Here is a 21,306-nt window from a genome sequence, read left to right as displayed (position 1 = left end):
CATGACACTCAACGAAATGTATCATAGGTTACTAAAGAAATTAACAAATTTTGTCACAGTTCCCTCAAGCACGTGTTTTAATCTATTCGTAACCCGGGGTCAATTACCAAAAAACAAGAAGAATGCAAAAGTACGTCCTGTTTTCAAATCAGGTACTAAACATTAACCTGAGGACTATCGATCTGTAAGCCTAACCAGCGTGATTTTTACAACCAAGCTGGTCTCCCTGTACGATGCTCGACTGGCTAAAATAAACCTATTTCCATTGTCATACAGAAAAATGAAATGTGACTTTATCACAGCTTTTAAGTTAATTGGTGATAAATTTGCAACTGATATACCCTCAATTTTCTTATCTTCAGAAACAAAGAATTCACAAGGACATTTCGAGGAAGTTCACAAACCCATAACAAATTACTTGTCAACTTCTTGAATCATCATCGAGAGGAAGTCATTTCTTTAACACGTGATTGAAGCTCCATCTGTCGACCTTTTCAAAAGAAAGTTAGATCAACTGAGAGACCGCCATTGCCAGAACTAACACAGTGAACCTAGCCTCCTGGTATTTCTCAACTGAATCTGGATTAACGCGACTTGAGATGGGATATTCATGAATGAGATAGTTAAACACTAATAAAAGACAGGGTTTAAAATTTTAGTAGATAAATAACTTCAATATATTTAAAAGGAGAACCACTACCTGAACAATTCAAAGATAATTAAAAACAGTTCACATTCGTTGTGTACCGAGACCATGAACAACTGGTAATACTTTGGCGCTGTATCCTACTTTTGCGCTACAAGCGGTTAGCACGACCATCCTTATCATAATTTACCAGCAATATTAACAACACGGTAAGATAAGAACGATATTCGGTTTAAAATTGTTGATTGATTAATTGGACCAACTCATTTGATTAGTCAGTTGCATCTAGTTGGGCTGAGAATTTATATCCATCTCATCGTGAAATTTACTCCGACATCAGTTCCAGTCAAGTGGTCGAGTTGCTCATTACATCACCAAACATTTAGGAGATTACTTTTGTCGTTTTCGAATTTCAGGAAAATCGTATACCTAAGTAACGTTCGACCTAATAATAGCATTGTGTAAATTCTCTAAGCAATATGTCACTCACATATTTGGCTTAGTATTTCTTAATCCATTTGATTGACACAGTGTGCAGTCTCATTTTGATAAGAATTCTTATATCATAGTACGCATTTGGACTAAAAATATATACTTCTATGTATGACTGTACACAGTCGCTTAACTTGAGATTATAATGACAGTATAATTCTGCATCTTATTTAGATTATCCAGAATTCATACGACCTAAAACCACATGAACCTATATCAAACTTGCATAAAAGTCTAAGTCGCTCAAGTGTGTGTATATATACTCATTAAATTTCTCCTCCTTTTCTATTACAAGTCACTAGCTGTGGTGTAGGATTTCATCCATTTGACGCGGCAGCGTCTGTGCTATGAATTCATGATAAAGTCAAGAACCCCCCCCTAGTCGTGACCACATGACCTCAGTGTTTCTGGTGTAGACGCTTATATTAGGATCGAAGTTTCGTTTGCGCGCCACATCGCAATGATTGTTATCAAATTGCCGTAATTACGTGTAAGCTCTGCAGTGTTCGTTTCAGATCATTGTCTTCGATTCTGCATAATGTCTGGCGATAAGAGGACACCGGTTTATTCACGACGTATCGGACATGTATTCCTTGAATACTTCCACCATAAATACTGAAAAAACTGGAAAAAAGTCGGAGGAATCGGCACTATTCTGCTTTGACAGTCACACTTCAACTTTCTTGCATTAGTTCCATCTATTTCCACTATTTTCTCCCTACCAAGCAGAAGGTTTAAATTTAGGGTGATTTTAAAACATGTCCCGCAAATACCGTGACTATTATATTCCTTAAACACCAGTTACTTCATCTGAAAGCGTGACTAGTGTAACCGCTGTGAGGAATCGCATTGTTGTTTAGCAGCTTATCTAAACCATATTCATCTTTATAGTAAATCGAATTTGTAAAACCGATCTTATTAGACGGAATGACTAGCAAAACTTTCGAAACCTTGTGTGATGTCTGTGCTTACCCTACTTTATAGTAGCGTTCAATGAGCACTCCACTAGTACTTGGACTAAAATTTTCACTGATGCACGTATTGAAGAAAATAGCATCAAGAAATTCTTCTATGTACAAGCCATTAAAGGTATCATCTTATTGGGTTTCTCATATCCCTTAAACTTCGAGCTGCCTAAATGACTGCGATCGAAGACATTGTGGTGGTGGCCAATGAGAAACTTGGTTAAATAACGTTGAGTTAAAATTTGTGGAGAATATCAGATCCAACATTTCTCGTGTATTACTTCCAGCGGGACTGGATTATATTTTTAAAGTGCTCGTTTACAGATGGTGTTTAGACAACTGGATTTCGTTTATTTATTCACTACTGATAATTTTGTTAACATTTTGTGACTCCTCATTGCTTTATATAAAGTTATTTTACTTTCTCATATATTTAGATACCTTATTGTGACAGGGTTACGGGTCTGTCTTAAGTATGGCGGAGAATCTTAGTACTATTCTTTCTGAAATCACCACTTGCAAATCACCAAAAGAAGCTACGGAAAAGTTTGTTATAAAATAAAATAAATATTTTGATTTACTTGCAGGTTTTCAAACTTGCTGAAATCTCTTCCTCAGTCTTCCGATAGTTTACTAGCTGATATAACTACAATTGTCAACACAAGTAGTAACACTTTACCTATTATTGGTTACAGTTTCTCAGGATATGGTGACAGTTATAGCGGCCAGGAAGTTTTGTGATGAACTTATAAACTTTGTGAATCAAGTTCCTGATAATTCTTTAGCGATTAGTGCATTGCAAATCCTACTTTCTCGAATGCAGTCAAGAAATATTGCTTTTGAGTCTCAAGTAAATTTTATTTTGCAACTTAAAAATAATTGCAGTTGGTTGAACTACGTGATTCACTTTCTAAGCGATTAGAAGCCGTAGGAAACCTTCGTGAAGCCGCTACTGTTTTGTCTGATATACCATTAGAGAGTGGACAACGGTAAGTGATTTTTGTTCATCCAATTTTTTGAATAGTTTGATTTTTAATGTAGATGCTTATTTCCCTGAACTTAACTGTTATTTATAAAGGGATGGGCTGCGGGTTTATTATTTCTGGTTCTTTGTGGAAAACAGATAAATGTATGAATATAAATTCATTCAAACTTGCTTTGTAGTTAATCTAAATTGGTCAGGTGATACGGTGTAGTAAGATGCAATATTAAAGACGGCAGCTTTTATGTTTGTTTGAACGATGAACTTAATATTTTGTATACATAAACCGCTATTCACAAGAAGATTGCACTGTTTGTATCTTTCCTACCCTTGTTTTGTACATACAGGAGTTTAAATCGTAGTTTCTCACTACTGTCAATTTATGATGATTTCATTAATTTCGAAACCGATTGCTTTTGATTACAAGTTTTTAGCTTTCCTAGCTTTCATATTTGTACGTTATCTTACTAGGATATTGTTATTTAACTTGTTTCCGATCTAAAGTACCTCGAGTGGTGAACGGCAAACTGTCCACTATCTCCATTTTTGTTCATTTTCATCATAGACCTACTGTTGGGAATAACTTTCTCGTTGACTGAATTTTCGGGGATTGATCTCCTACCAGGAGGTTCACTTATCGACTTAGAATACGCAGATGACATAGTCCTACTTGGTGAGGATGCTGATAAAATAGTCTTTTAGTAGCATTGAGCAACAATGCTAGGATGTTCAGGATATATTTCTTCCCCTCTAAATGCGAACTTTTGCTTCAGGACTGACCTGCGTCAACACCTGAATTAAGGATAGAGAGTGAAGTAGTCGAACATGTCGACAACTTCACTTATCTTGGAAGTCTGATCCGCCCTAATAGATTGATGTCTGACAAAATCTCCGCATGGATTCAAAAAGCTCGTTTGGCTTTTGCCAACTTACATCACCTATGGCGAAGACGAGATATCCGTCTATCAATTAAAGAACGAGTATACTGCACAGCAGTTCGTTCTGTTCTATTTTACGGCTGAGAAAAGTGGCCATTAAAAGTAGAAGATACTCTTAAGTTACTAGTATTTGATCACAAATGTCTCAGAAATATTGCTTGCATCTGCTCGGATCATCGGGTAAGTAATAGTGAGGTCAGACACAAGGTATTAGGAAATGATGGTAAATCATTTGATGAGGTCATGAATCTTCATCGACTGAGGTGGTTGGGCCATGTGTTACGCATGCTCAGCTACCGACCACAACTGCGTGGAATACTAACTAGTGTTGGAGACGGTTGGGAGTTAGGGGTGGCCAAACCAAGACGTGGCATCAGTCCGTAAAGTCATTAACTTCCGGCTTGAGCCATGTTGGTAGATGCAGACTACTTGGTTGGGGTCCGCGTGACTATCGTAACCATTGGTTGGGGACTGTTTCATTGCCCAGAATCGGTCACAATGGCGTAAGTGTATACACTCTTTTTCTTTCTTTAAACCGTGAGATTTTAATTGCTGTATACTTTTCTTTCTACTAACTGATTCTACCTCCCTGTATCATATCGTTATATGAAATCCCTTTTCCTTGCCATTGAAGTAACTGCTTCTATGAATTCGGTCTTTATCTTCGTGTACTAATGAGGTATGACAACTTGAACTGATGCATATGTATACCCGGTTCTACTTTGTAACTGACTGACCATTTATTTACACACAATTACCACTAGACTTTAACTCCTGACTCTTCGGCCAGAAAATTGCTACGCCTTTCGCTATTGATTATTCTTTTTTTAACTTCTATTTTGTTATCTGAAATTGTAGCTAATCTACAAATTTCCAGAATCGAATCCCATCAAACTAAGATCTGTCTCAGAACCTAAATTATTAGATCCATTTATGAAAAACAGGTGGTTTACAACGACTAAATGCAATATGCGAAGTTTTTTTTGAGTTTTCATGTACTTAAAAAACCCGCTTAACTACTCTTTATTTTCAAAAATTCATTGCAAAGGCATTTAGTTATGAAATTCACCAGATATAATTGTATCAAACCCAATCGTGTTGTGTATTAGTTTACCAGCAGAATATTGAATACGATTAGTATATGTGCATTTGAATTATTTTATTGTTTTCTCAACAAACTGCCTTTAATTCTTTCTGTGAAAGTCAACCATTTCTTTTGAGTGATTTTCTTCTCAAAGCATCCACTTTAGCTTCTATGTAAATTCACGTGCACAGCTAGAAGAGAAAACGTAATTTTTTTTATAAATGATAACCACCAATTCTACACTCAAATTTTAGAGTCGATTCATTTCGTTCACTCTCAATCATTTAAAGCAATAGTATTTAATAACATAATATCGATGTATAATACAATGTTTGATCCTGCAAATCAAATATATTTTGCGGTTTGTACGTAAGTACTTTGTTTGTTTAACATCCTAATGAACTGCTGTACATTTTAAATACATCGATTGATGGTTTTTTCAATGAACACTGAAGTCGCCATCTAGTACGTTATTAATATTTTTCAGCATGTTAACATTTCATTCGGTGTAAATTTTTTTCTGATAAACTCTACCATGACATCTATCAATTCTAACCATTTGTGTTTTTCGAATTGACATTTTAAATAGAGTCTATGGAGTAAATTATAAATTGGATATCTATTTGAGAATAGCAGAATATTTCTTAAAAATTCATGAAATTCAAGAAGCTGAAGTTTTTGTAAATCGGGCATCTTTGCTGCAACCAGAATGTCAGAATCAACAACTGTTGGTTCGATACAAGGTGAGCTTAGAAATTAATTTATATGACTATCCTTACAATAACAATATAATCAAGTTTTGTTTTAAAGAATTCCTTAGTATTCTGTGAAATTTAGAGTCTTACTCTAGAAAAGGATGTTATTTGTTAAATACAATTTCGTTTCCTGCTAGTAGTGTATTCTAATAATGTCAATTAAGTTACAGTGGCTTGTAAAATTTAAATAATAATAAATAAAGTTTTTCTAAACTCTTGAAAAGTATCATTCACTGGGTTGAGCCTTTAGTTGTTCGGACTTAGCTTCAAACCCATTCCACTTGTCTAAACAAGGGTAGTCAAATAATATATGAAGGGATCGAACCTGTGTCTTAATTTTCAGGAATTTTTGATTTCTCAAATAAAACAACTGAGAAACATTATTGTATATAATAATCTATCCTCAGAGATTGGTTGTCAGGTTATTCGACTCCGTCATTCTCGAACTTAATTTTTCACTAAATAGGTATTTTTTACTGCAAACATAATAGTAGCGTCTAACATGAACTTACGAATGACATATCTCTACGTCCCACTTCGTCTACCACACATTCTGTTGAATATATTTAGGTTGTTATACCTCCAGCAATTCGCTACTTGAAGATGTGATTGATCGGTAAACTTACTTACTTGCTCCTGTCACGCCTCGTGGAAAAGCATAGGCCACCCACCAGCATTCTCCATCCAACTCTGTCTTGGACAATCCTTTTCAGCTGCTTCCACTTGCTATTCATCCTTTTCATGTCTGCTTTCGATTCCCGGTGCAGTGTTCTTTGGTTTTGCTCTTTTCCATTTCGATTCAGGATTCCAAGTAAGGACTTGCTTCGTGATACAGTTTGGTGGTTTCCATAATGTATGTCCTATCCACTTCCACCGTCTTTTCCTAAATCCCTCTTTGAGATGGAAGCTGATTTGTTTCATCCCAGAGTAAGCTGTTACTGATGGTATCCGGCCAAGGGACATAAACTACCTTGCGTAAGCGATTGTTTATAAATATTCGTACTTTTGATGATGATTGTAGTAGTTCTCCAAGTTTTAGCTCCGTACAGTAGAACTGTCTTGATGTTCGTACTGAAGATTGTGACTTTGATATTGGTTGACAGTTATTTTGAGTCCTATGTTCTTCGACTGTATGAATGACGCTCTTGATTTGCCAATCCTCGCCTTTACCTCTGCATCGGGTCCTCCTTGTACATTTATGATGCTGTCCAGGTACGTTTAATTCTCCACATCTTCCAAAGCTTCTTCGTTAAGTTTAATTAGGTTGGTGTTCTCTATGTTGCATTTGAGGATCTCACTTTTTCCCTTGAGGCCTACTGATGCAAAGGCTACCACTACTACACTGTTTGTCTTGACCTGCATTTGTTGATGTGTATGGAATAGAAGGACCACGTCATCTGTGAAGTTCAAATCGTCTAGTTGCATCCAAGCTGTCCATCGTATTATGTGCTTCCCGTTAGATTTGGAGGTTCTCATAGTCCAGTCAACCACCAGAAGAAAGAGGAGAGTAGACAACCTTTCCTGACTCCGGTCCTTATTTGGAATGCATCTATCAGCTGTCCTCCATACACAACTTTGCACTGTAGTCTGTCGTATGAATTCCGTATGATATTGATGATTTTTTCAGGTACACCATAATGTCAAAGACGTTTTCATAAGGTCCTCCTATCCACACTGTCAAACGCCTTCTCATGGTTAATGAAGTTGATATATAGTGACGAGTTCCATTCAACTGATTGTTCAACGATGATTCGTAGTGTCGCGATTTGATCTGTGCACGACCGATGCTTATGGAATCCAGCCTGTTGATATGGAATGTGGACGTCTACTGAATCTTTCATCCGGTTCAGCAACATTCTGTTGAAAACCTTTCCTGGTACCGATAGTAGTGTGATGCCTGTGTACTTTTCACATTTGCACAGATCTCCTTTCTTCGGTATCTTGATGAGTCTTCCTTCTTTCCAGTCTGTCTGTGGCACTTGTTTTTCCTCCTAAATCCTCCTGAAAAGAAGGTGAAGCATGTTTGCAGTTGCTTCTCTGTCTGACTTGAGTGCTTCAGCTGGTATATTGTCAGGTCTTACTGCCTTCCCATTCTTGAATTGTCTGATGGCTGGCCATCCTGATTTCTTCGATCGTTGGTGGAGTGACATCTATAGGAATGTCTGTGTGTGCTGCTTCGATATCCAGTGGATTCAATGGTGGTGACCTATTCAAGAGTTCCCCATCTGTTCCTCTGTTTTTGAATCTCAGTGATTGTCTTGCTCTCCGTGTGTTCGACTGGTCTCTCTGGTTTACTATATTTGCCTGTCAGTTTCTTCGTCGTGTCATGTAGTTGTTTCATATTTTCTGCTGTTGTAGCATTTTTCTCTGTTGTTACCAGTTCTTCCACATATTTCTGCTTGTCAGCTCTGATGCTCATCATCTGTGTAGTGTGATCCAGTGATACCCGTGTAGCGTTGTGTATAGGTTTGTGTGGGAATATTGAGCCACCTATAACCATTTCGCTGAATGCACGTAAATTTGCAAATCTCTCGCCATTCTCGTTCCTTTCTCTTAGTCCATGTCGTCCCATGATATAACCGTTGTTGTCCATACCGACTTGGGCGTTTGGATCTATCAGGATGATCAGGTCCTTTCCTGAGCACTTCTCCATGATCGATTGCAGCCTCTCGTAAAACTGATCTTTTTCGTCGTCATTGCTATCATTCGTGGGTGCATAACATCGGATAACATTCATTGTGATTCCCCCCTTCTTTATATTGATGGATGCTTTGATGATCCTGGATCCGCGAGATTCTCATCTTGTGTGATTTTTATGCTTCTTTGGATAGCATCAGAGCCCCCAAATGCCCTGGTACGGCCGAGAGTGGGGAGAGTCTACTCTCCCTCTCGAAATGCTCTCACATGGCCAGCGAATATATAGCCTCTGCCAGGGAAGTCCTACTCACTGCCTTCTCGTGGCAGGGGTGTTGTTTACGAAAGTGAGAGGACGAAAAGCGAATGTCCGGCGCTTTAACCGGGTTGGTGGACACGGAGGGTCCACCTAGGGGAGTTGGAAAACCCTGATTCCAAACCAATGGTGCACATGGGCTCCAGTATCCTGATGGAACGAATGGCGGACGAACCTGTCATTGGTCAACGGCTACCATGGGACTGCATCTCCTCACGATGCTCCACTGCCTTGTGGATCAGACCTTTTAGTCAAAGGCTCGGGGTGTGGCCCCCTAAGAAAACCACCTGCTTCGGTTTGGGCACCCGGGCAGTATCACAGCCCACACACAAATAAATGAAATGATGAACTCTATTGACGATACTATCCCTGCTCATACTAAAAGCAAGACAATTTACATTATTATTATTATTACCTTTATTATTATTATTATTATTATTATTATTATTATTTACCATATCGCTAATTCACCCCCTTTTATCCCCAATTTGTGTAACCTTACTTTTCGACTTATGCAGCAGCTCGCTCTTGGTGGAAAATCTGTCCTATCTAAACGATCTCCAGTCACTGTCAGGTTGAAAGTGAATGCTTCCACCGATTATGAATACTGAAGCAGTCTTTCTGAAACCACGTACGCCGTTCAAGCTGGCTTCCTTCAACGTTCGCACACTAATGCATATCAGACAACAGATAGGGCTGGCTATGTCTTTGGAAGGTCTTAATGTTGATGTTTGTTGTCTATCCGAGACCCGTATTCAAGACTCTAGTGAAGTACTACAAATCCGCTCTCCATCTGTCGCCTCGAAAAGCTTGTTCCACGTGCGCTTATCCGGGGACCCTGTGGCATCTTCGTCTGGTCTTGTTGGCGTTGGTGTCGCACTAAGCGCTAGGGCTGAGGCAGCACTAATCGATTGGATCCCCATTAACAGTCGGTTATGTGCTGTTAGATTAGAAAGTTCCATCAAAGTGAGAAGAAATCGGCGTGAGAAACGGTGTCTTTTCGTCATCTCCGCCTATGCCCCGACAGATTGCAGCCCGGATGCAATCAAGGATGAGTTTTACCATCAGTTAACAGTTCTTCTCCAGAAAGCGCGTTCGACAGATATTGTAATACTAGCCGGAGACTTGAATGCACAGGTCGGGCGTCTAGGCACAGAAGAAAGTCGTTTAGGTGGCCGATGGGGACTTGTTGGTCGCAGGACAGATAACGGGGACCGTTTGCCGCAACTGTGCACAGACCACAACCTATTTCTGGCCAGCACTAACTTCCGGCACAGTCATCGCCGGTGTGCCACCTGGCGTCCTCCCTCTGCATCCCAAGCCTGGACTCAGATTGATCACATCGCGATCAGCTACCGCTGGCGTGGTTGTGTACAAGACTGCCGCTCCTTTTGGAGTACCTATCTGGAGTCTGATCATGCCCTGGTCTGCGCCAATCTCACCTTACTTTTCAGTGGCCGAAGGATTGACCACCACCAACGGATTGATGTTAGTAAACTGGCTGCAACATCTGTTGCAAGTAAGTATGGAGCGGAGTTAGCCTCTAGGCTAGCTACCATCCCACCGAAAAGTATAGATGAGCATTGGTTGCTTCTTCACGACGCCATGAAAATGGCGAGTAAAGCCGCTTGCGGCTTCGCGAAACGTCCCGCTTACAAGCACTGGGTTTCTTCTGGCTCCTTACAACTGATGGAAGCCCGTCGGTCTACTCCGGGTGACCGTGAGTTTGACCACAAACGAAGGCTGTTACGTAATGAAATTGGGCAAAGCTTGCGTAAGGACCGGGAAGCCTGGTGGTCGGAGCGTGCTAATGAGATGGAAGAAGCAGCTGCATCTGGTAACTGCCGGAAGCTCTTCCAACTCATCCGAGCCACTGGCAGCAAGAAGTCTGGTGTGAGTGAAACAATCTACGAGGATGACGGGATGCCAATCACTAACATCTCTCGACGTCTTGGACGATGGGCGGAATTTTTCGAAGGGCAGTTCAACTGGCCTGCTGCTCCTGCAACATCAACCAGTTTGTCCTGCCCCCCATGGCCGGTGACGACTGATCCACCAAACGAGGCGGAAGTCCGCAAGGAACTCCAACTCTTAAAACGTTACAAATCACCGGGCCCAGATGACTTACCTCCGGCTCTTTTTAAAGATGGTGGTGACCTTCTGACTAATGAATTGACTGTGTTGTTTGGAAAGGTTTGGAAGCAAGAAAGTGTTCCAACATCATGGAATGAGTCGATAGTCGTCCCTATCTTTAAAAAGGGTTCACGTTGTTCCTGCAATAACTATCGGGGGATAAGTCTACTTTCGATTGCGTCCAAACTATTGGCTTCTGTCATTCTTCGTAGGTTGTTTAAAACCCGAGAACGATTGACTCGCGAGGAGCAGGCTGGTTTTCGTTCTGGTCGAGGATGCATTGACCACATCTTCACCCTCCGCCAAATGTTAGAACACCGTCATACTTATCGCAGGCCAACAATCGTAGTGTTTCTTGATATCAGGGCGGCCTTCGATTCGTTGGACAGGACTGTTCTCTGGGATTGTCTATTGAAGAAGGGTGTGCCTGAGAAGTTCATTAACATCTTAAAGGCCCTGTATACGAACACCTCAGGCAGAGTGAGGGCATACAACCACCTTTCTCCCTTGTTCCATTCGAGCAGTGGGGTTAGGCAGGGTTGCCCGATCTCACCATTCCTCTTCAACTTTGCCATCGACGACATCCTGGAGACAGCTCTGATGGATGTAAGTAATGGCGGTGTGGATATGTTGCCTGGAGAACGACTTCTCGACCTCGAGTATGCGGATGATATTGTCTTACTGTGCGATAATGCCTAAGGCATGCAATCCGCACTTAATCAGTTGGCAATCAGTGTCCGCAGGTACGGCATGTGCTTTGCACCCTCCAAGTGCAAAGTACTCCTACAAGACTGGCAGGATTCTCATCCTGTACTCACCCTGGATGGTGAGCAGATTGAAGTAGTTGAGAAGTTCGTGTATCTAGGTAGCTACATAAGTACTGGTGGGGGCGTGAGTGATGAGATTGATGCACGTATAAGGAAAGCCAGAGCGGCTTATGCCAATCTGGGCCATCTTTCGCGCCTTCGTGATGTTAGTCTGGCTGTAAAAGGTCGGATCTACAACGCGTCGGTGAGAGCAGTTTTGCTCTATGCTTGTGAAACCTGGCCTCTCCGAGTTGAGTATGTTAGACGACTCTCTGTGTTCGATCATCGTTGTCTCCGAAGGATTGCTGACATCCAGTGGCAACACCATGTTAGTAATGCAGAGGTTTGGCATCGTGTGTTCGGGCGCAGAGATGATAATTCAATTGGTGTCACCATCTTGAAACACCGACTTCGGTGGCTTGGACATGTTTTACGAATGTCGTCCCAGAGACTTCCACGTCGTGCATTATTTGCCGACCCTGGGACTGGTTGGAAAAAGCGGAGAGGAGGTCAGTGTATGACATGGTGTCGTGGCATGAAAGAGAGCTGCAAAGGGCTAGCTTCTGTTGGTCCTTCACGACTCCCTGGCTGGGGTCCGAGAGATGGTGCAACACAGTGGCTAGAGACGTTATCAGATATGGCTCAGAATAGAAGCCAGTGGCGATCCTGCTGCAACCTTCTTTTACTTTCTACATAAAGAATGGTTCTAACTTTCTTAACTGAGAGAGCTCTTCTGGTTGTACATTTCAGTCCGCCTTATCTTTTCATCCCTTCTCTTCCTACTTTCATTATTTTGTGTGGCGCATATGTACCTGGTGCCCTTTTGTACCAATATATATGTGTTTAAATAAATAAATAATAAATAAATAGCATCAGAGCAACTCCCTGAGTGTGCGGAGCATTTTCTTCTTCATAACCATAGCACAGTATCATCTCTCCCATATCTATCCTTTCCTGTTCAGCTTAATGGTTTTCACTGATTCCGATCACCGTTAAGTTGTATCTCCTCATTTCCTCAGCTATTTGATTAGTCTTTTCGGTCTCCCACATTGTCCGGGCATTCCATGTACCTATATTAATTGTCTCACTGCTGGTTGTTAGAGGGGGCATCGCTCTCGTTACTTTCGAAGAATTTCCGCTTTCACCATGAGGCGTCATAATTCTTCTGAAAAAAGATCCTTCAACTGGGAGGACAGAGTTTAAGTAGCTTAAATTGTTTATTCTGTTTAGCGTTTTTTCAATGTTGTTTTCTACAGGGTGGGGTTGCTGACCCAATTCCAAACCCTCCTCCTTTGTGTGGGCTTGGGACCGACAGTAACCCTAGATGAGCTACAAGCGGGGTTGATTGATTAGTAGTCATGTTTTAATTCAACCTTTTACTATATATTTGATACACTGAGAGAAAATCAACTGATGGTAATGTAAACTAAGAAAAAATCATACAAAATTGTAGAATTAGTATATATGTTTTAATATATTCAATATGTTTTTCATTGTCTACTAGATCGTTTATTCCCCTTATTGTTATTTAAAATTTTAGATAGCCTATGCACATTTATTAGATTTAAAGCAAAAATTTCTTGAAGCTGGTCAACGTTATGCTGAACTATCTATAAGATTTCCATGGCTTGATGATTCCGAGCGTTTGGCCTTTATAGAACGAGCGTTAGCAGCTGCTCTACTTTCTAGTGCTGGTCAACAACGTTCTAGGTTATTAGCTACTTTATATAAAGATGAACGGTGCCAAACTTTCGATGCCTATCCAATTTTAGAAAATATGTAAGTTCACTATTCAGTGTTTATATTAAATATTATGTTGATTATTAAGCAAGAATGAATAATTGATATAGATATCTGATGAAGTTTAAAAACTTTTCTTATCAATTAAACACTGGCTACACCTTTTTACTCACACGGGATAATCATACTAACAGTCAGTTAATTTTTCATCTTGTTTAGCTGATTTAAAAGACTTTTAAATTAAGAAAAACACCGAATGTTATTCGGATAGTGTGTTTCTTTTAGTTAAAGAATGATTATTTTAACATTCATAATTCAAGCTTGTTGTGTGCTGGGGATACTAGATCGCCAGAAATCACTTGGTAAACGTCTTATTTTTGGAATTTAAATTTCCCATCTTCGAGCTAAAATCGCCCAATTTTACCTTCAGACTGTATTTCCCACTTGGAAGGACCCTACATGTTATTGGTTCTTTGCCTCTTTTAATACGCTATTTTGTGACGTTTCCCAAGGACCTTTTTATATTGTATATATACGCTTGAGTTGTGTGCTTGGTTTGTTCGTGCTTATGGCTGCTTGTGGGATATGCCTTTCCTTCATCTGGTCTTCTCCCTCGAGTTAGCAGGGCTCTGGAGCCCCTAAATGCCCTGGTACGGCCGAGGGTGCGGGGATTCGGTTCCCTCTCAAATTGTTCTCACATGGCCACACGTATACAGTCACTGCTAGGAAAGTCCTAATCACTGTCTTCTCGTGGCGGGGATGTTTTTTTACGAACTTGAGGGCGGAAAGCGAGTGTCCGACGCTTTACTTGGGTTGGTGGACACCGAGAGTCCGTTTAGGAGAGTTGGAAAACCCTGATTCCAAACCAACGGTGCACATGGGCTGCATAATCCTGAGGGAAGGTTGGCATATGAACCTATTGTTTTTCACCGGCTACCATGGGACTGCATCTCACTACGTTGCTCCACTGCCTTATGGAGTCGACCTTTAGATCAAATGCTCCAGGTGTGACCCCTAAGAAAACAACCGGCTTCGGTTTTGGCACCCAGGTAGTATCAAATCCATCACGCAAATCACTATTAATTAATACTGGCCTCATAGTTATTGTGTGGCGCATATGTATTTGATGCCCCCTTGTACCATTGTTTATGTGTTCACATAAAAATATATAAGCAGGGTTGGGACGCGTCGGTATAACTTCACTTGTCTTGTCGTTGTGTTGCCGATCCTTCGTTCCATTCTCTTATTTAAGTGATCTCGTAATCTCTTCAAACATAGCATTGTGGTCGAAGTTCATTCCAAATCATATAAACAGTTTTCGGTGGGAAAATTCGTGAATATTATCATAAGCTGCTATTTATTTGTTTGTGAACCACTGCATTGCATTGTGTGCACCTAAAAACCACCAACGCTGTTGGAGTGTATGACTGATTTGATATAGCGACTGGTAACCTATATTAGGTTCACTATGATTTATCTCCTATCCCGACTAACAGTTGGAAAGTAAACCAAGACTTATAAACACTGAAGAGGTTCGTTAACCACTGCTATGGATAGTAATTACAATCGATTTTCAAGGGATTTGTTTGTTGAGGATCAACCAGTAGGACTAAAAATTTCTAAAGGTAATTTTCGTTTTTTTGACGAGTAGTCCAAAGTCTTCATTCTTAGCAAATTTTAGTTAGTTGTTTGGAAAACAAGGCATTTCTAAGCGGTATCTTGTATTCTACTATTCAAGAAATAACTTGGTTCTTACCGACGTATGCAGATAACAGCTGTCACTGTTTCATCCCTAATTTATTAAGCAGTGGGCTAAAATCGAAAGTAGTTTTTCTGTTGTACCTGGTGGTTTTTTCCCCTAATCGATCTTTCAGTCTGGATAATTTAATGTTACATTGTCTTTCAAAGTCACTCGGAGACTGACTATATACGAACATCTTGTGAAGTAATATTGCTTTTTTTCTGAATGCATACTGTTGGTGTTGTTGCCCTTCATTTTGTTAGATTGCCATTCAATATCTATCCACTTAGATGTAGTCGAGAATATCAGTTTTGTTAAAATAAAGTTGATGTTGAAACACTGACAAATGTGATAGGCTAGTCGTTGCCAAAATATAACACGTGGTAGTTTTTTTTTAAAAGAAAGTTTCCACAACAGGTTAAAATTAGGTGGAGAACCACATAAACTCAAAGGATATGGGACAGTCTATAAACAAATTACCATAAATACCAAATTGATTTATGACCAGGTTGTTTATAAAAGTCTTTAGTTCTCATTTAACCGGAAGTGAAACTCAATAAATCGCTCACTATTATATTTAGTTGTTTACAGAATCATCCTATTTTAAATTAGTTTGCACAAGTATCCAGCATATGCAACAGTTGATAATGTTGACGATGGAAATAATATCGTTTAAAAAGCTGTTTATAGATTTAGCAATGAACACTTATTTTTCAAAATAATAAACTAGTTCAAACAACAATTAGGAAGTTTGTAATTAACTGAGTCCTTATATTGTGTTAACACTTCCTGTTATAATATGATGAAATGAATTTCTGATTATCTTTTATCTGAAGGAGTAGTGTAATGCACTTTCTTCCTCTCTAAATCGATCTATTCCCAGTTGTATTTAGTAGTGATCCGGATTTTGTTATGCTTGAACTCGATAGTTAGATGTATCTTATTCCTAATGTGGATCAGTATTCACAGCAAAATGCGTACCTAGCAGTCATCCGTTCATACTACAAAAAAATTTTGAACTAAGTTATCGAGCTGTAACAGTCACCTTTAATGATTCGTGTTACTAGCATTGTGTATAATATTAGTTTGATATTCTTTGAATGAAAAATAGTAATTGGTAGCTTAGTAATAATGCATTCTTGAAGATATAGATCTTTGGTTCAATTTTTTGTAAGAATACTACTTCATTGACGTGTAGTAGACGACCAGCTCCCAAATGGGTTAAATATGTCCTAGTGGTTGCTAAGTATCATGCAATTCCCTTTTTGGTATGTATTTAAAAAGCTTATTCCTTTCTTTTGCTCACTTAAGGAATAAATAGAGTGTCTACCAAAAGCTGAGTATATTGTGTACTGGTCTGCTGTTTTCATAATTTTGAAACGTGACCTCTGAGAGTAAAACATGTGTGGGTTTCTAGTATATGATCTTAGATGTTTTTAAAGTACCCTATTTTTATTGTAAAACGAAGTGTATATGCCAAAAAAGCCAAATTAATTCACTTCTGTTAAAATCGCAACCTTAAATCGACATGTGCTTGTGTAAATTTTATATTGCATGACAATGTTCCACAATATCCATTGTTAAAATAATTTGTTCGTTTATTTATTGAATTATATTCAGGTTTATGGGACGTTTAATTAATCGTTCATCACTCTCCAGTTTGGAGCCTTTACTTAAGAAATATTATCCTCATTTATTACAATCTTCAATACAAGATGTTTCAGGAGTAACTACCAGCATTCAAGATCAGTCGGGGACATTGTCATCTACCACTTCATCTTCTGTACAAAAACTGCTTGAACGAGCTTTGATTGAACATAACATGTTAGCCGCCAGTTTAATCTATAATAATATCAGTTTGGAGAATTTAGGTCTTCTTTTGGAAATATCTGCAAATGAGGTAGGTAATTCAAAATTATTTTTAATATCATTTTCTGTATCATTATTGTTATTTAAAAATAGTTTCTGTAAATTTTAAAAGCTAAAGAGATGTAAAAGTGTTTACGTGATAGTCATTCATTTATTTAACTGTTGTAATGCTCTTCATTCGAAGTAGTTGGTTTTTTTCAATATACAATCCCTCACCTGTGACTTCAACATCTAATCCATGACCCAGTTGTACTGCATCAAAACGTTTCATGCTGATGAGTTACTGTTGACTGAAATAGGTTCATACACAATTTAATATCCTAGATCTTATATTTACGATAGGCATAAAACCAGGGTTTCCTAACCTTCCTAGGTGTACTCTTCGTATTCAGGAAAGCACTTTTAATACCAAACATCTTACTTTACCATGTGTAAAACACCATTACCATGTAAGTACAATAAATCAAATTTTTCCTGCAAAGTCTAAAATGTATATATTAAAGAAAAAGAAAACTTTACTCACTGTTGATTGAATTGCAGTATTGTATATTGTTACTTATCTAATCGATCTTAAATACAAGAAAAAAAACTTTTCAAAGGATATCTGAAGTAACCAATCATTACAAATTAAATTTTTCCTCCAACATTATTTGTATTCTTGTAAATTTTACAATAAAGATTGTCTTTGTAATGATTTTCAAATCAATTATTGCAAAATAATATAACAGCTTATGGTTTAGTTGACGACAAATACTAGTGTTTGCGTGGTTGAATTCTGTGTATGGTGTCACCCTGGTGGTGTATTAAAAAGTTTTTTTTTAATCCATAAAGTATAGTTAATTCTAGGCTCATGATAAAATTGTGGAACGTATTAAATATTCATTTTCGTGGCTAAAGTTTTATCTGATTAATTCTTGTTTCAATCTATCACAGTAATAATAATATTCCAACCGATAATAACATCCATAATTTTGTATCCACTGAATTGTAACTGTGTGTTTAATTTATTAGTTTTCCCATCCAGAAAGTTAGTTGGGTGAAATATCTTATGAACAACTTCAGTATTTGAATGTAAGACAATAAAGCATTAGGGTAATCCAATACAGATTTTCCTACCAATGATTATACATGATGCCTAATGATATTTGTTACAGAAACATGAGATTATTGTCTTTTAAATGTGTTTTTGTGACTATCTCTTGTTGTAGTCCATGGAATGTGTGCATTCTTTTCCTGACAGTTTAAATAGAATGATCTAATCGATCTAAGTTCTCTTATATTCCAAGAAATTGAAAATTTGTCTCATCCACGATTATGTAGCACATCATGTTTAGAAAGAAATTGATCCATATGCAAAACTGATTTAAATCAAATGTAGTTCAGTGAAACAATAAACAAACTCGACATAAACTGTTCACCTTCGAAGTTTGTTCAAGTAAACTCTTTAAATCAATTGTTTTTTTTGGCAGAAAGAGTAGTTTTTATTATTTTTTATCGAAAAACCACGTATTTGTCTAATTTTTTCATTTTAGGCTGAATCTATCGCCTCGCAAATGATTAGTGAAGGAAGATTAATTGGTAAACTTGATCAAATTGATGGTGTTATTCATTTTGAAAGTAAGTTTGTAGTTATTTGGTCATTTGAATATAATAAATATTTACTTTATGCTTAATTGTAAATTTTGGTTCGTTGTTTTGTTCTCATCCTTTTGAGGATGTTTCTATCAGTGTCTAAAATTCGGACAACCTTTATGTTGTCCAAAAACAAAGAATATTTGGGCGAACAATTGATTTCACTAACTTCATCATCAGGCTCTACAGTTTTATGTCCATAATTATTGTGATATTTTACAAAATAAGCCATGAATTAGTGAATTTGACAATGTTTTGTGTTAAAAAAGGTGAACTTTTGCATCTGTTACGACATAAATAGTTGTAAGTCAGGAGGATCATTTAATAAAGGTCAGAATGATTCGCAATAAAGTGTCAAGTTATGATCAATATAATAATGATACAATAAATAGTGTGAATAAAATGCATGGTAGGAGAATTTTGTCTTGTTAACTGAGGTAATAATAATAATGACGTTGTGCGAATATGTAATAGGAAATGTGTTGTCAAGAAAATTGCGCATTGGGAAAGATAAATGTGTAGACCAAGTAAGATAAAACCATAAAAAGGATTGGGAAGGGGGATATGAGGTTTATAATATTAAGTTTAGGTATCTGGTTATGCAGGTATGGACCAAGATAAACATATAAACCGAATAAACCTCTTCTGGATACATAATGGTGATTTCTGGTTTAACCTTTCATTTATATACATCTACTATCAATTTAACAATAAGTTAATTATAAATCGTCGAACTCATGTTTTTATTACGCCATACGCTCATTTCGTTATTCTTTTTATATATTTCAGACAGAGATCCTGGTGTTTCATCTTGGAGTATGCATATTCAAAGTTTATGTACAGCTGTCAATCGTATAGTTGAAGATATTGAAGCTGCACATCCTGATTGGGTTCATTCCCACTTGAATTCCAGAATGGTTATAGATCCACCAGTATGAAATAATAAAACATATTGTTTATCTTTTGTCCTAAAACCCATTACTAATTTCCCTTTATTTTTAAAAAATATAATTATCGTAAATTTATTGAAATTTGTGTTCTACTTTGGTCCTTTATTTTATCCGATCAGATACCGCTGTTTAAGGTTAATTTATTATGCCCGCTCATTTTTATTTCTGACTTAAAATGCGAAACTAGCTTTCTAAAAAAACACCAAGTGAATTAGGAGCTCTCATGAAATGTATATGGTACGATCCCCATGTTAGTTATTTGACGTTAGCTTCATTTGAAAAATTAATTTTCTAGCCCGTATTTGTTGTTTATTGATAACAAATGGTCATTTGTAAGTGTAATGTTATTAAAAGCATCATAACTCCAGATATGAAACATTTTCAACAGTGCAAGATAAATTTTAAGAAAAATTACTGGTTGTTCAACAGGACGAAGTAATTTTAGCAGCACAATCATTCATCAGCCCCTAAAGCTACTAAACATATATTAATATTCATTGAGAAACATTAGTTTTGGGTCATTGTGGAAATCGCTCATAAGTTAGATGTGAAATTTTCAACGATTAAAATAAGTTTCCCACTAAACTACAGGTTTGTTTATAAAAGCATCAACAGTAGGTTATAAAATGCGACGAAATTTGTTTATAAATAACAGGTTGAATAGCCATTTGGCAAATATGAATGTAGAGAATGAAATAAAATAAAGTAGGTAGAACTTGAAAACATGATAAATTTAGAGACTGAACAATTAACTTTTTCATTAAATCTCTAGCTCGAACGAGGGACTTTCTAAATCCTTTGTTTCGCACAAATTACAACATTACAATCTAGCAGTGTTATTTAACTTCGAAATAGTTTTGAAAAAACGGCTAGTTGAACTTTATGACCAGCTTAAACTTCCGTTGTGATAGTCAAATACCGCTCTTGGAATAGGCACTATCCATCCAACTAATAAAACTGGTTTTACTTTAGTAATTGACCTGGTATGCAAACTTTCAGTCTATCCTTTAATTGGCGTCAGTCAAATAATAGTGATAAAGTGCAATCGACCAGTTATCGAAATTCAGTTTTTCCTCACAGACCTGGTAAGTAGGGCTTTCGTAGCCTCTTTCAAAATGTTATCCCTAAATCCGACACAAGTATAGTCTTCAGTGACTGAGAGTCCATCAATTCTTTCGAGACTTTTCCAATAAAACTACAATAAAAAACATTTACAGTTTGTTGACAAACCTATTCATTTACCCGTAATCCTCTGATCATTTTAAGTCACAATGATCCCAACATTCGGAAATTCGTATTTTGCTTGGTAGATCAGTATCTGGTCTACTGCTCAGAAGAACATCCAAAAATTGCAAGTTCTACACTTATCTTCAGTCGCAAAATAAACTTTACTAACTGGTAGTCATAGTGTAGTGAACAGAATACTAGTTGGGACAATCGAATGTATTTTAGCACGAATTACCACTATCTCACTAAATTCTGATGATCATACAGTCAGCAGTTAATTTGAACAACACATGGGAACAGTTAATTTGAGAAATAACAATCAATTGTCTCAATCCTAACTGTTCCTTCTGCAAATATTAGTCCGTCTTCTCTGATTTCATTGTTCATGCATTTTCG

The 21,306-nt window shown here is 37.7% G+C and overlaps 1 protein-coding gene across 2 annotated transcripts; it reads left to right on the top strand.

The window, feature by feature from the left end:
- Positions 1 to 799: 799 nt before the first annotated feature.
- Positions 800 to 19,671, top strand: Smp_085640.1 (cop9 complex subunit, putative; the record flags this gene model as incomplete). 2 transcript variants are annotated; one of them, XM_018790951.1, is made up of 10 exons in its annotated part: positions 808 to 855; positions 2,541 to 2,649; positions 2,691 to 2,767; positions 2,799 to 2,953; positions 2,989 to 3,092; positions 5,697 to 5,850; positions 13,292 to 13,530; positions 16,853 to 17,132; positions 18,634 to 18,718; positions 19,523 to 19,671. In XM_018790951.1, exons 2-10 carry the CDS (start codon positions 2,579 to 2,581, stop codon positions 19,669 to 19,671), a joined length of 1,314 nt encoding a protein of 437 aa, XP_018645830.1. In that variant the 5' UTR covers positions 808 to 855; positions 2,541 to 2,578. The 2 variants fall into 2 exon arrangements, with proteins under 2 accessions (XP_018645829.1, XP_018645830.1); XM_018790952.1 differs by having other exon boundaries at positions 800 to 855; positions 2,691 to 2,953.
- Positions 19,672 to 21,306: the final 1,635 nt, after the last annotated feature.

Source organism: Schistosoma mansoni, assembly GCF_000237925.1.
Source record: "Schistosoma mansoni, WGS project CABG00000000 data, chromosome W unplaced supercontig 0231, strain Puerto Rico, whole genome shotgun sequence".
Classification (NCBI taxonomy): domain Eukaryota; kingdom Metazoa; phylum Platyhelminthes; class Trematoda; order Strigeidida; family Schistosomatidae; genus Schistosoma; species Schistosoma mansoni.
Note: the sequence above shows the minus strand (reverse complement) of the source record. Positions and strands in the feature narration are given on the sequence as shown.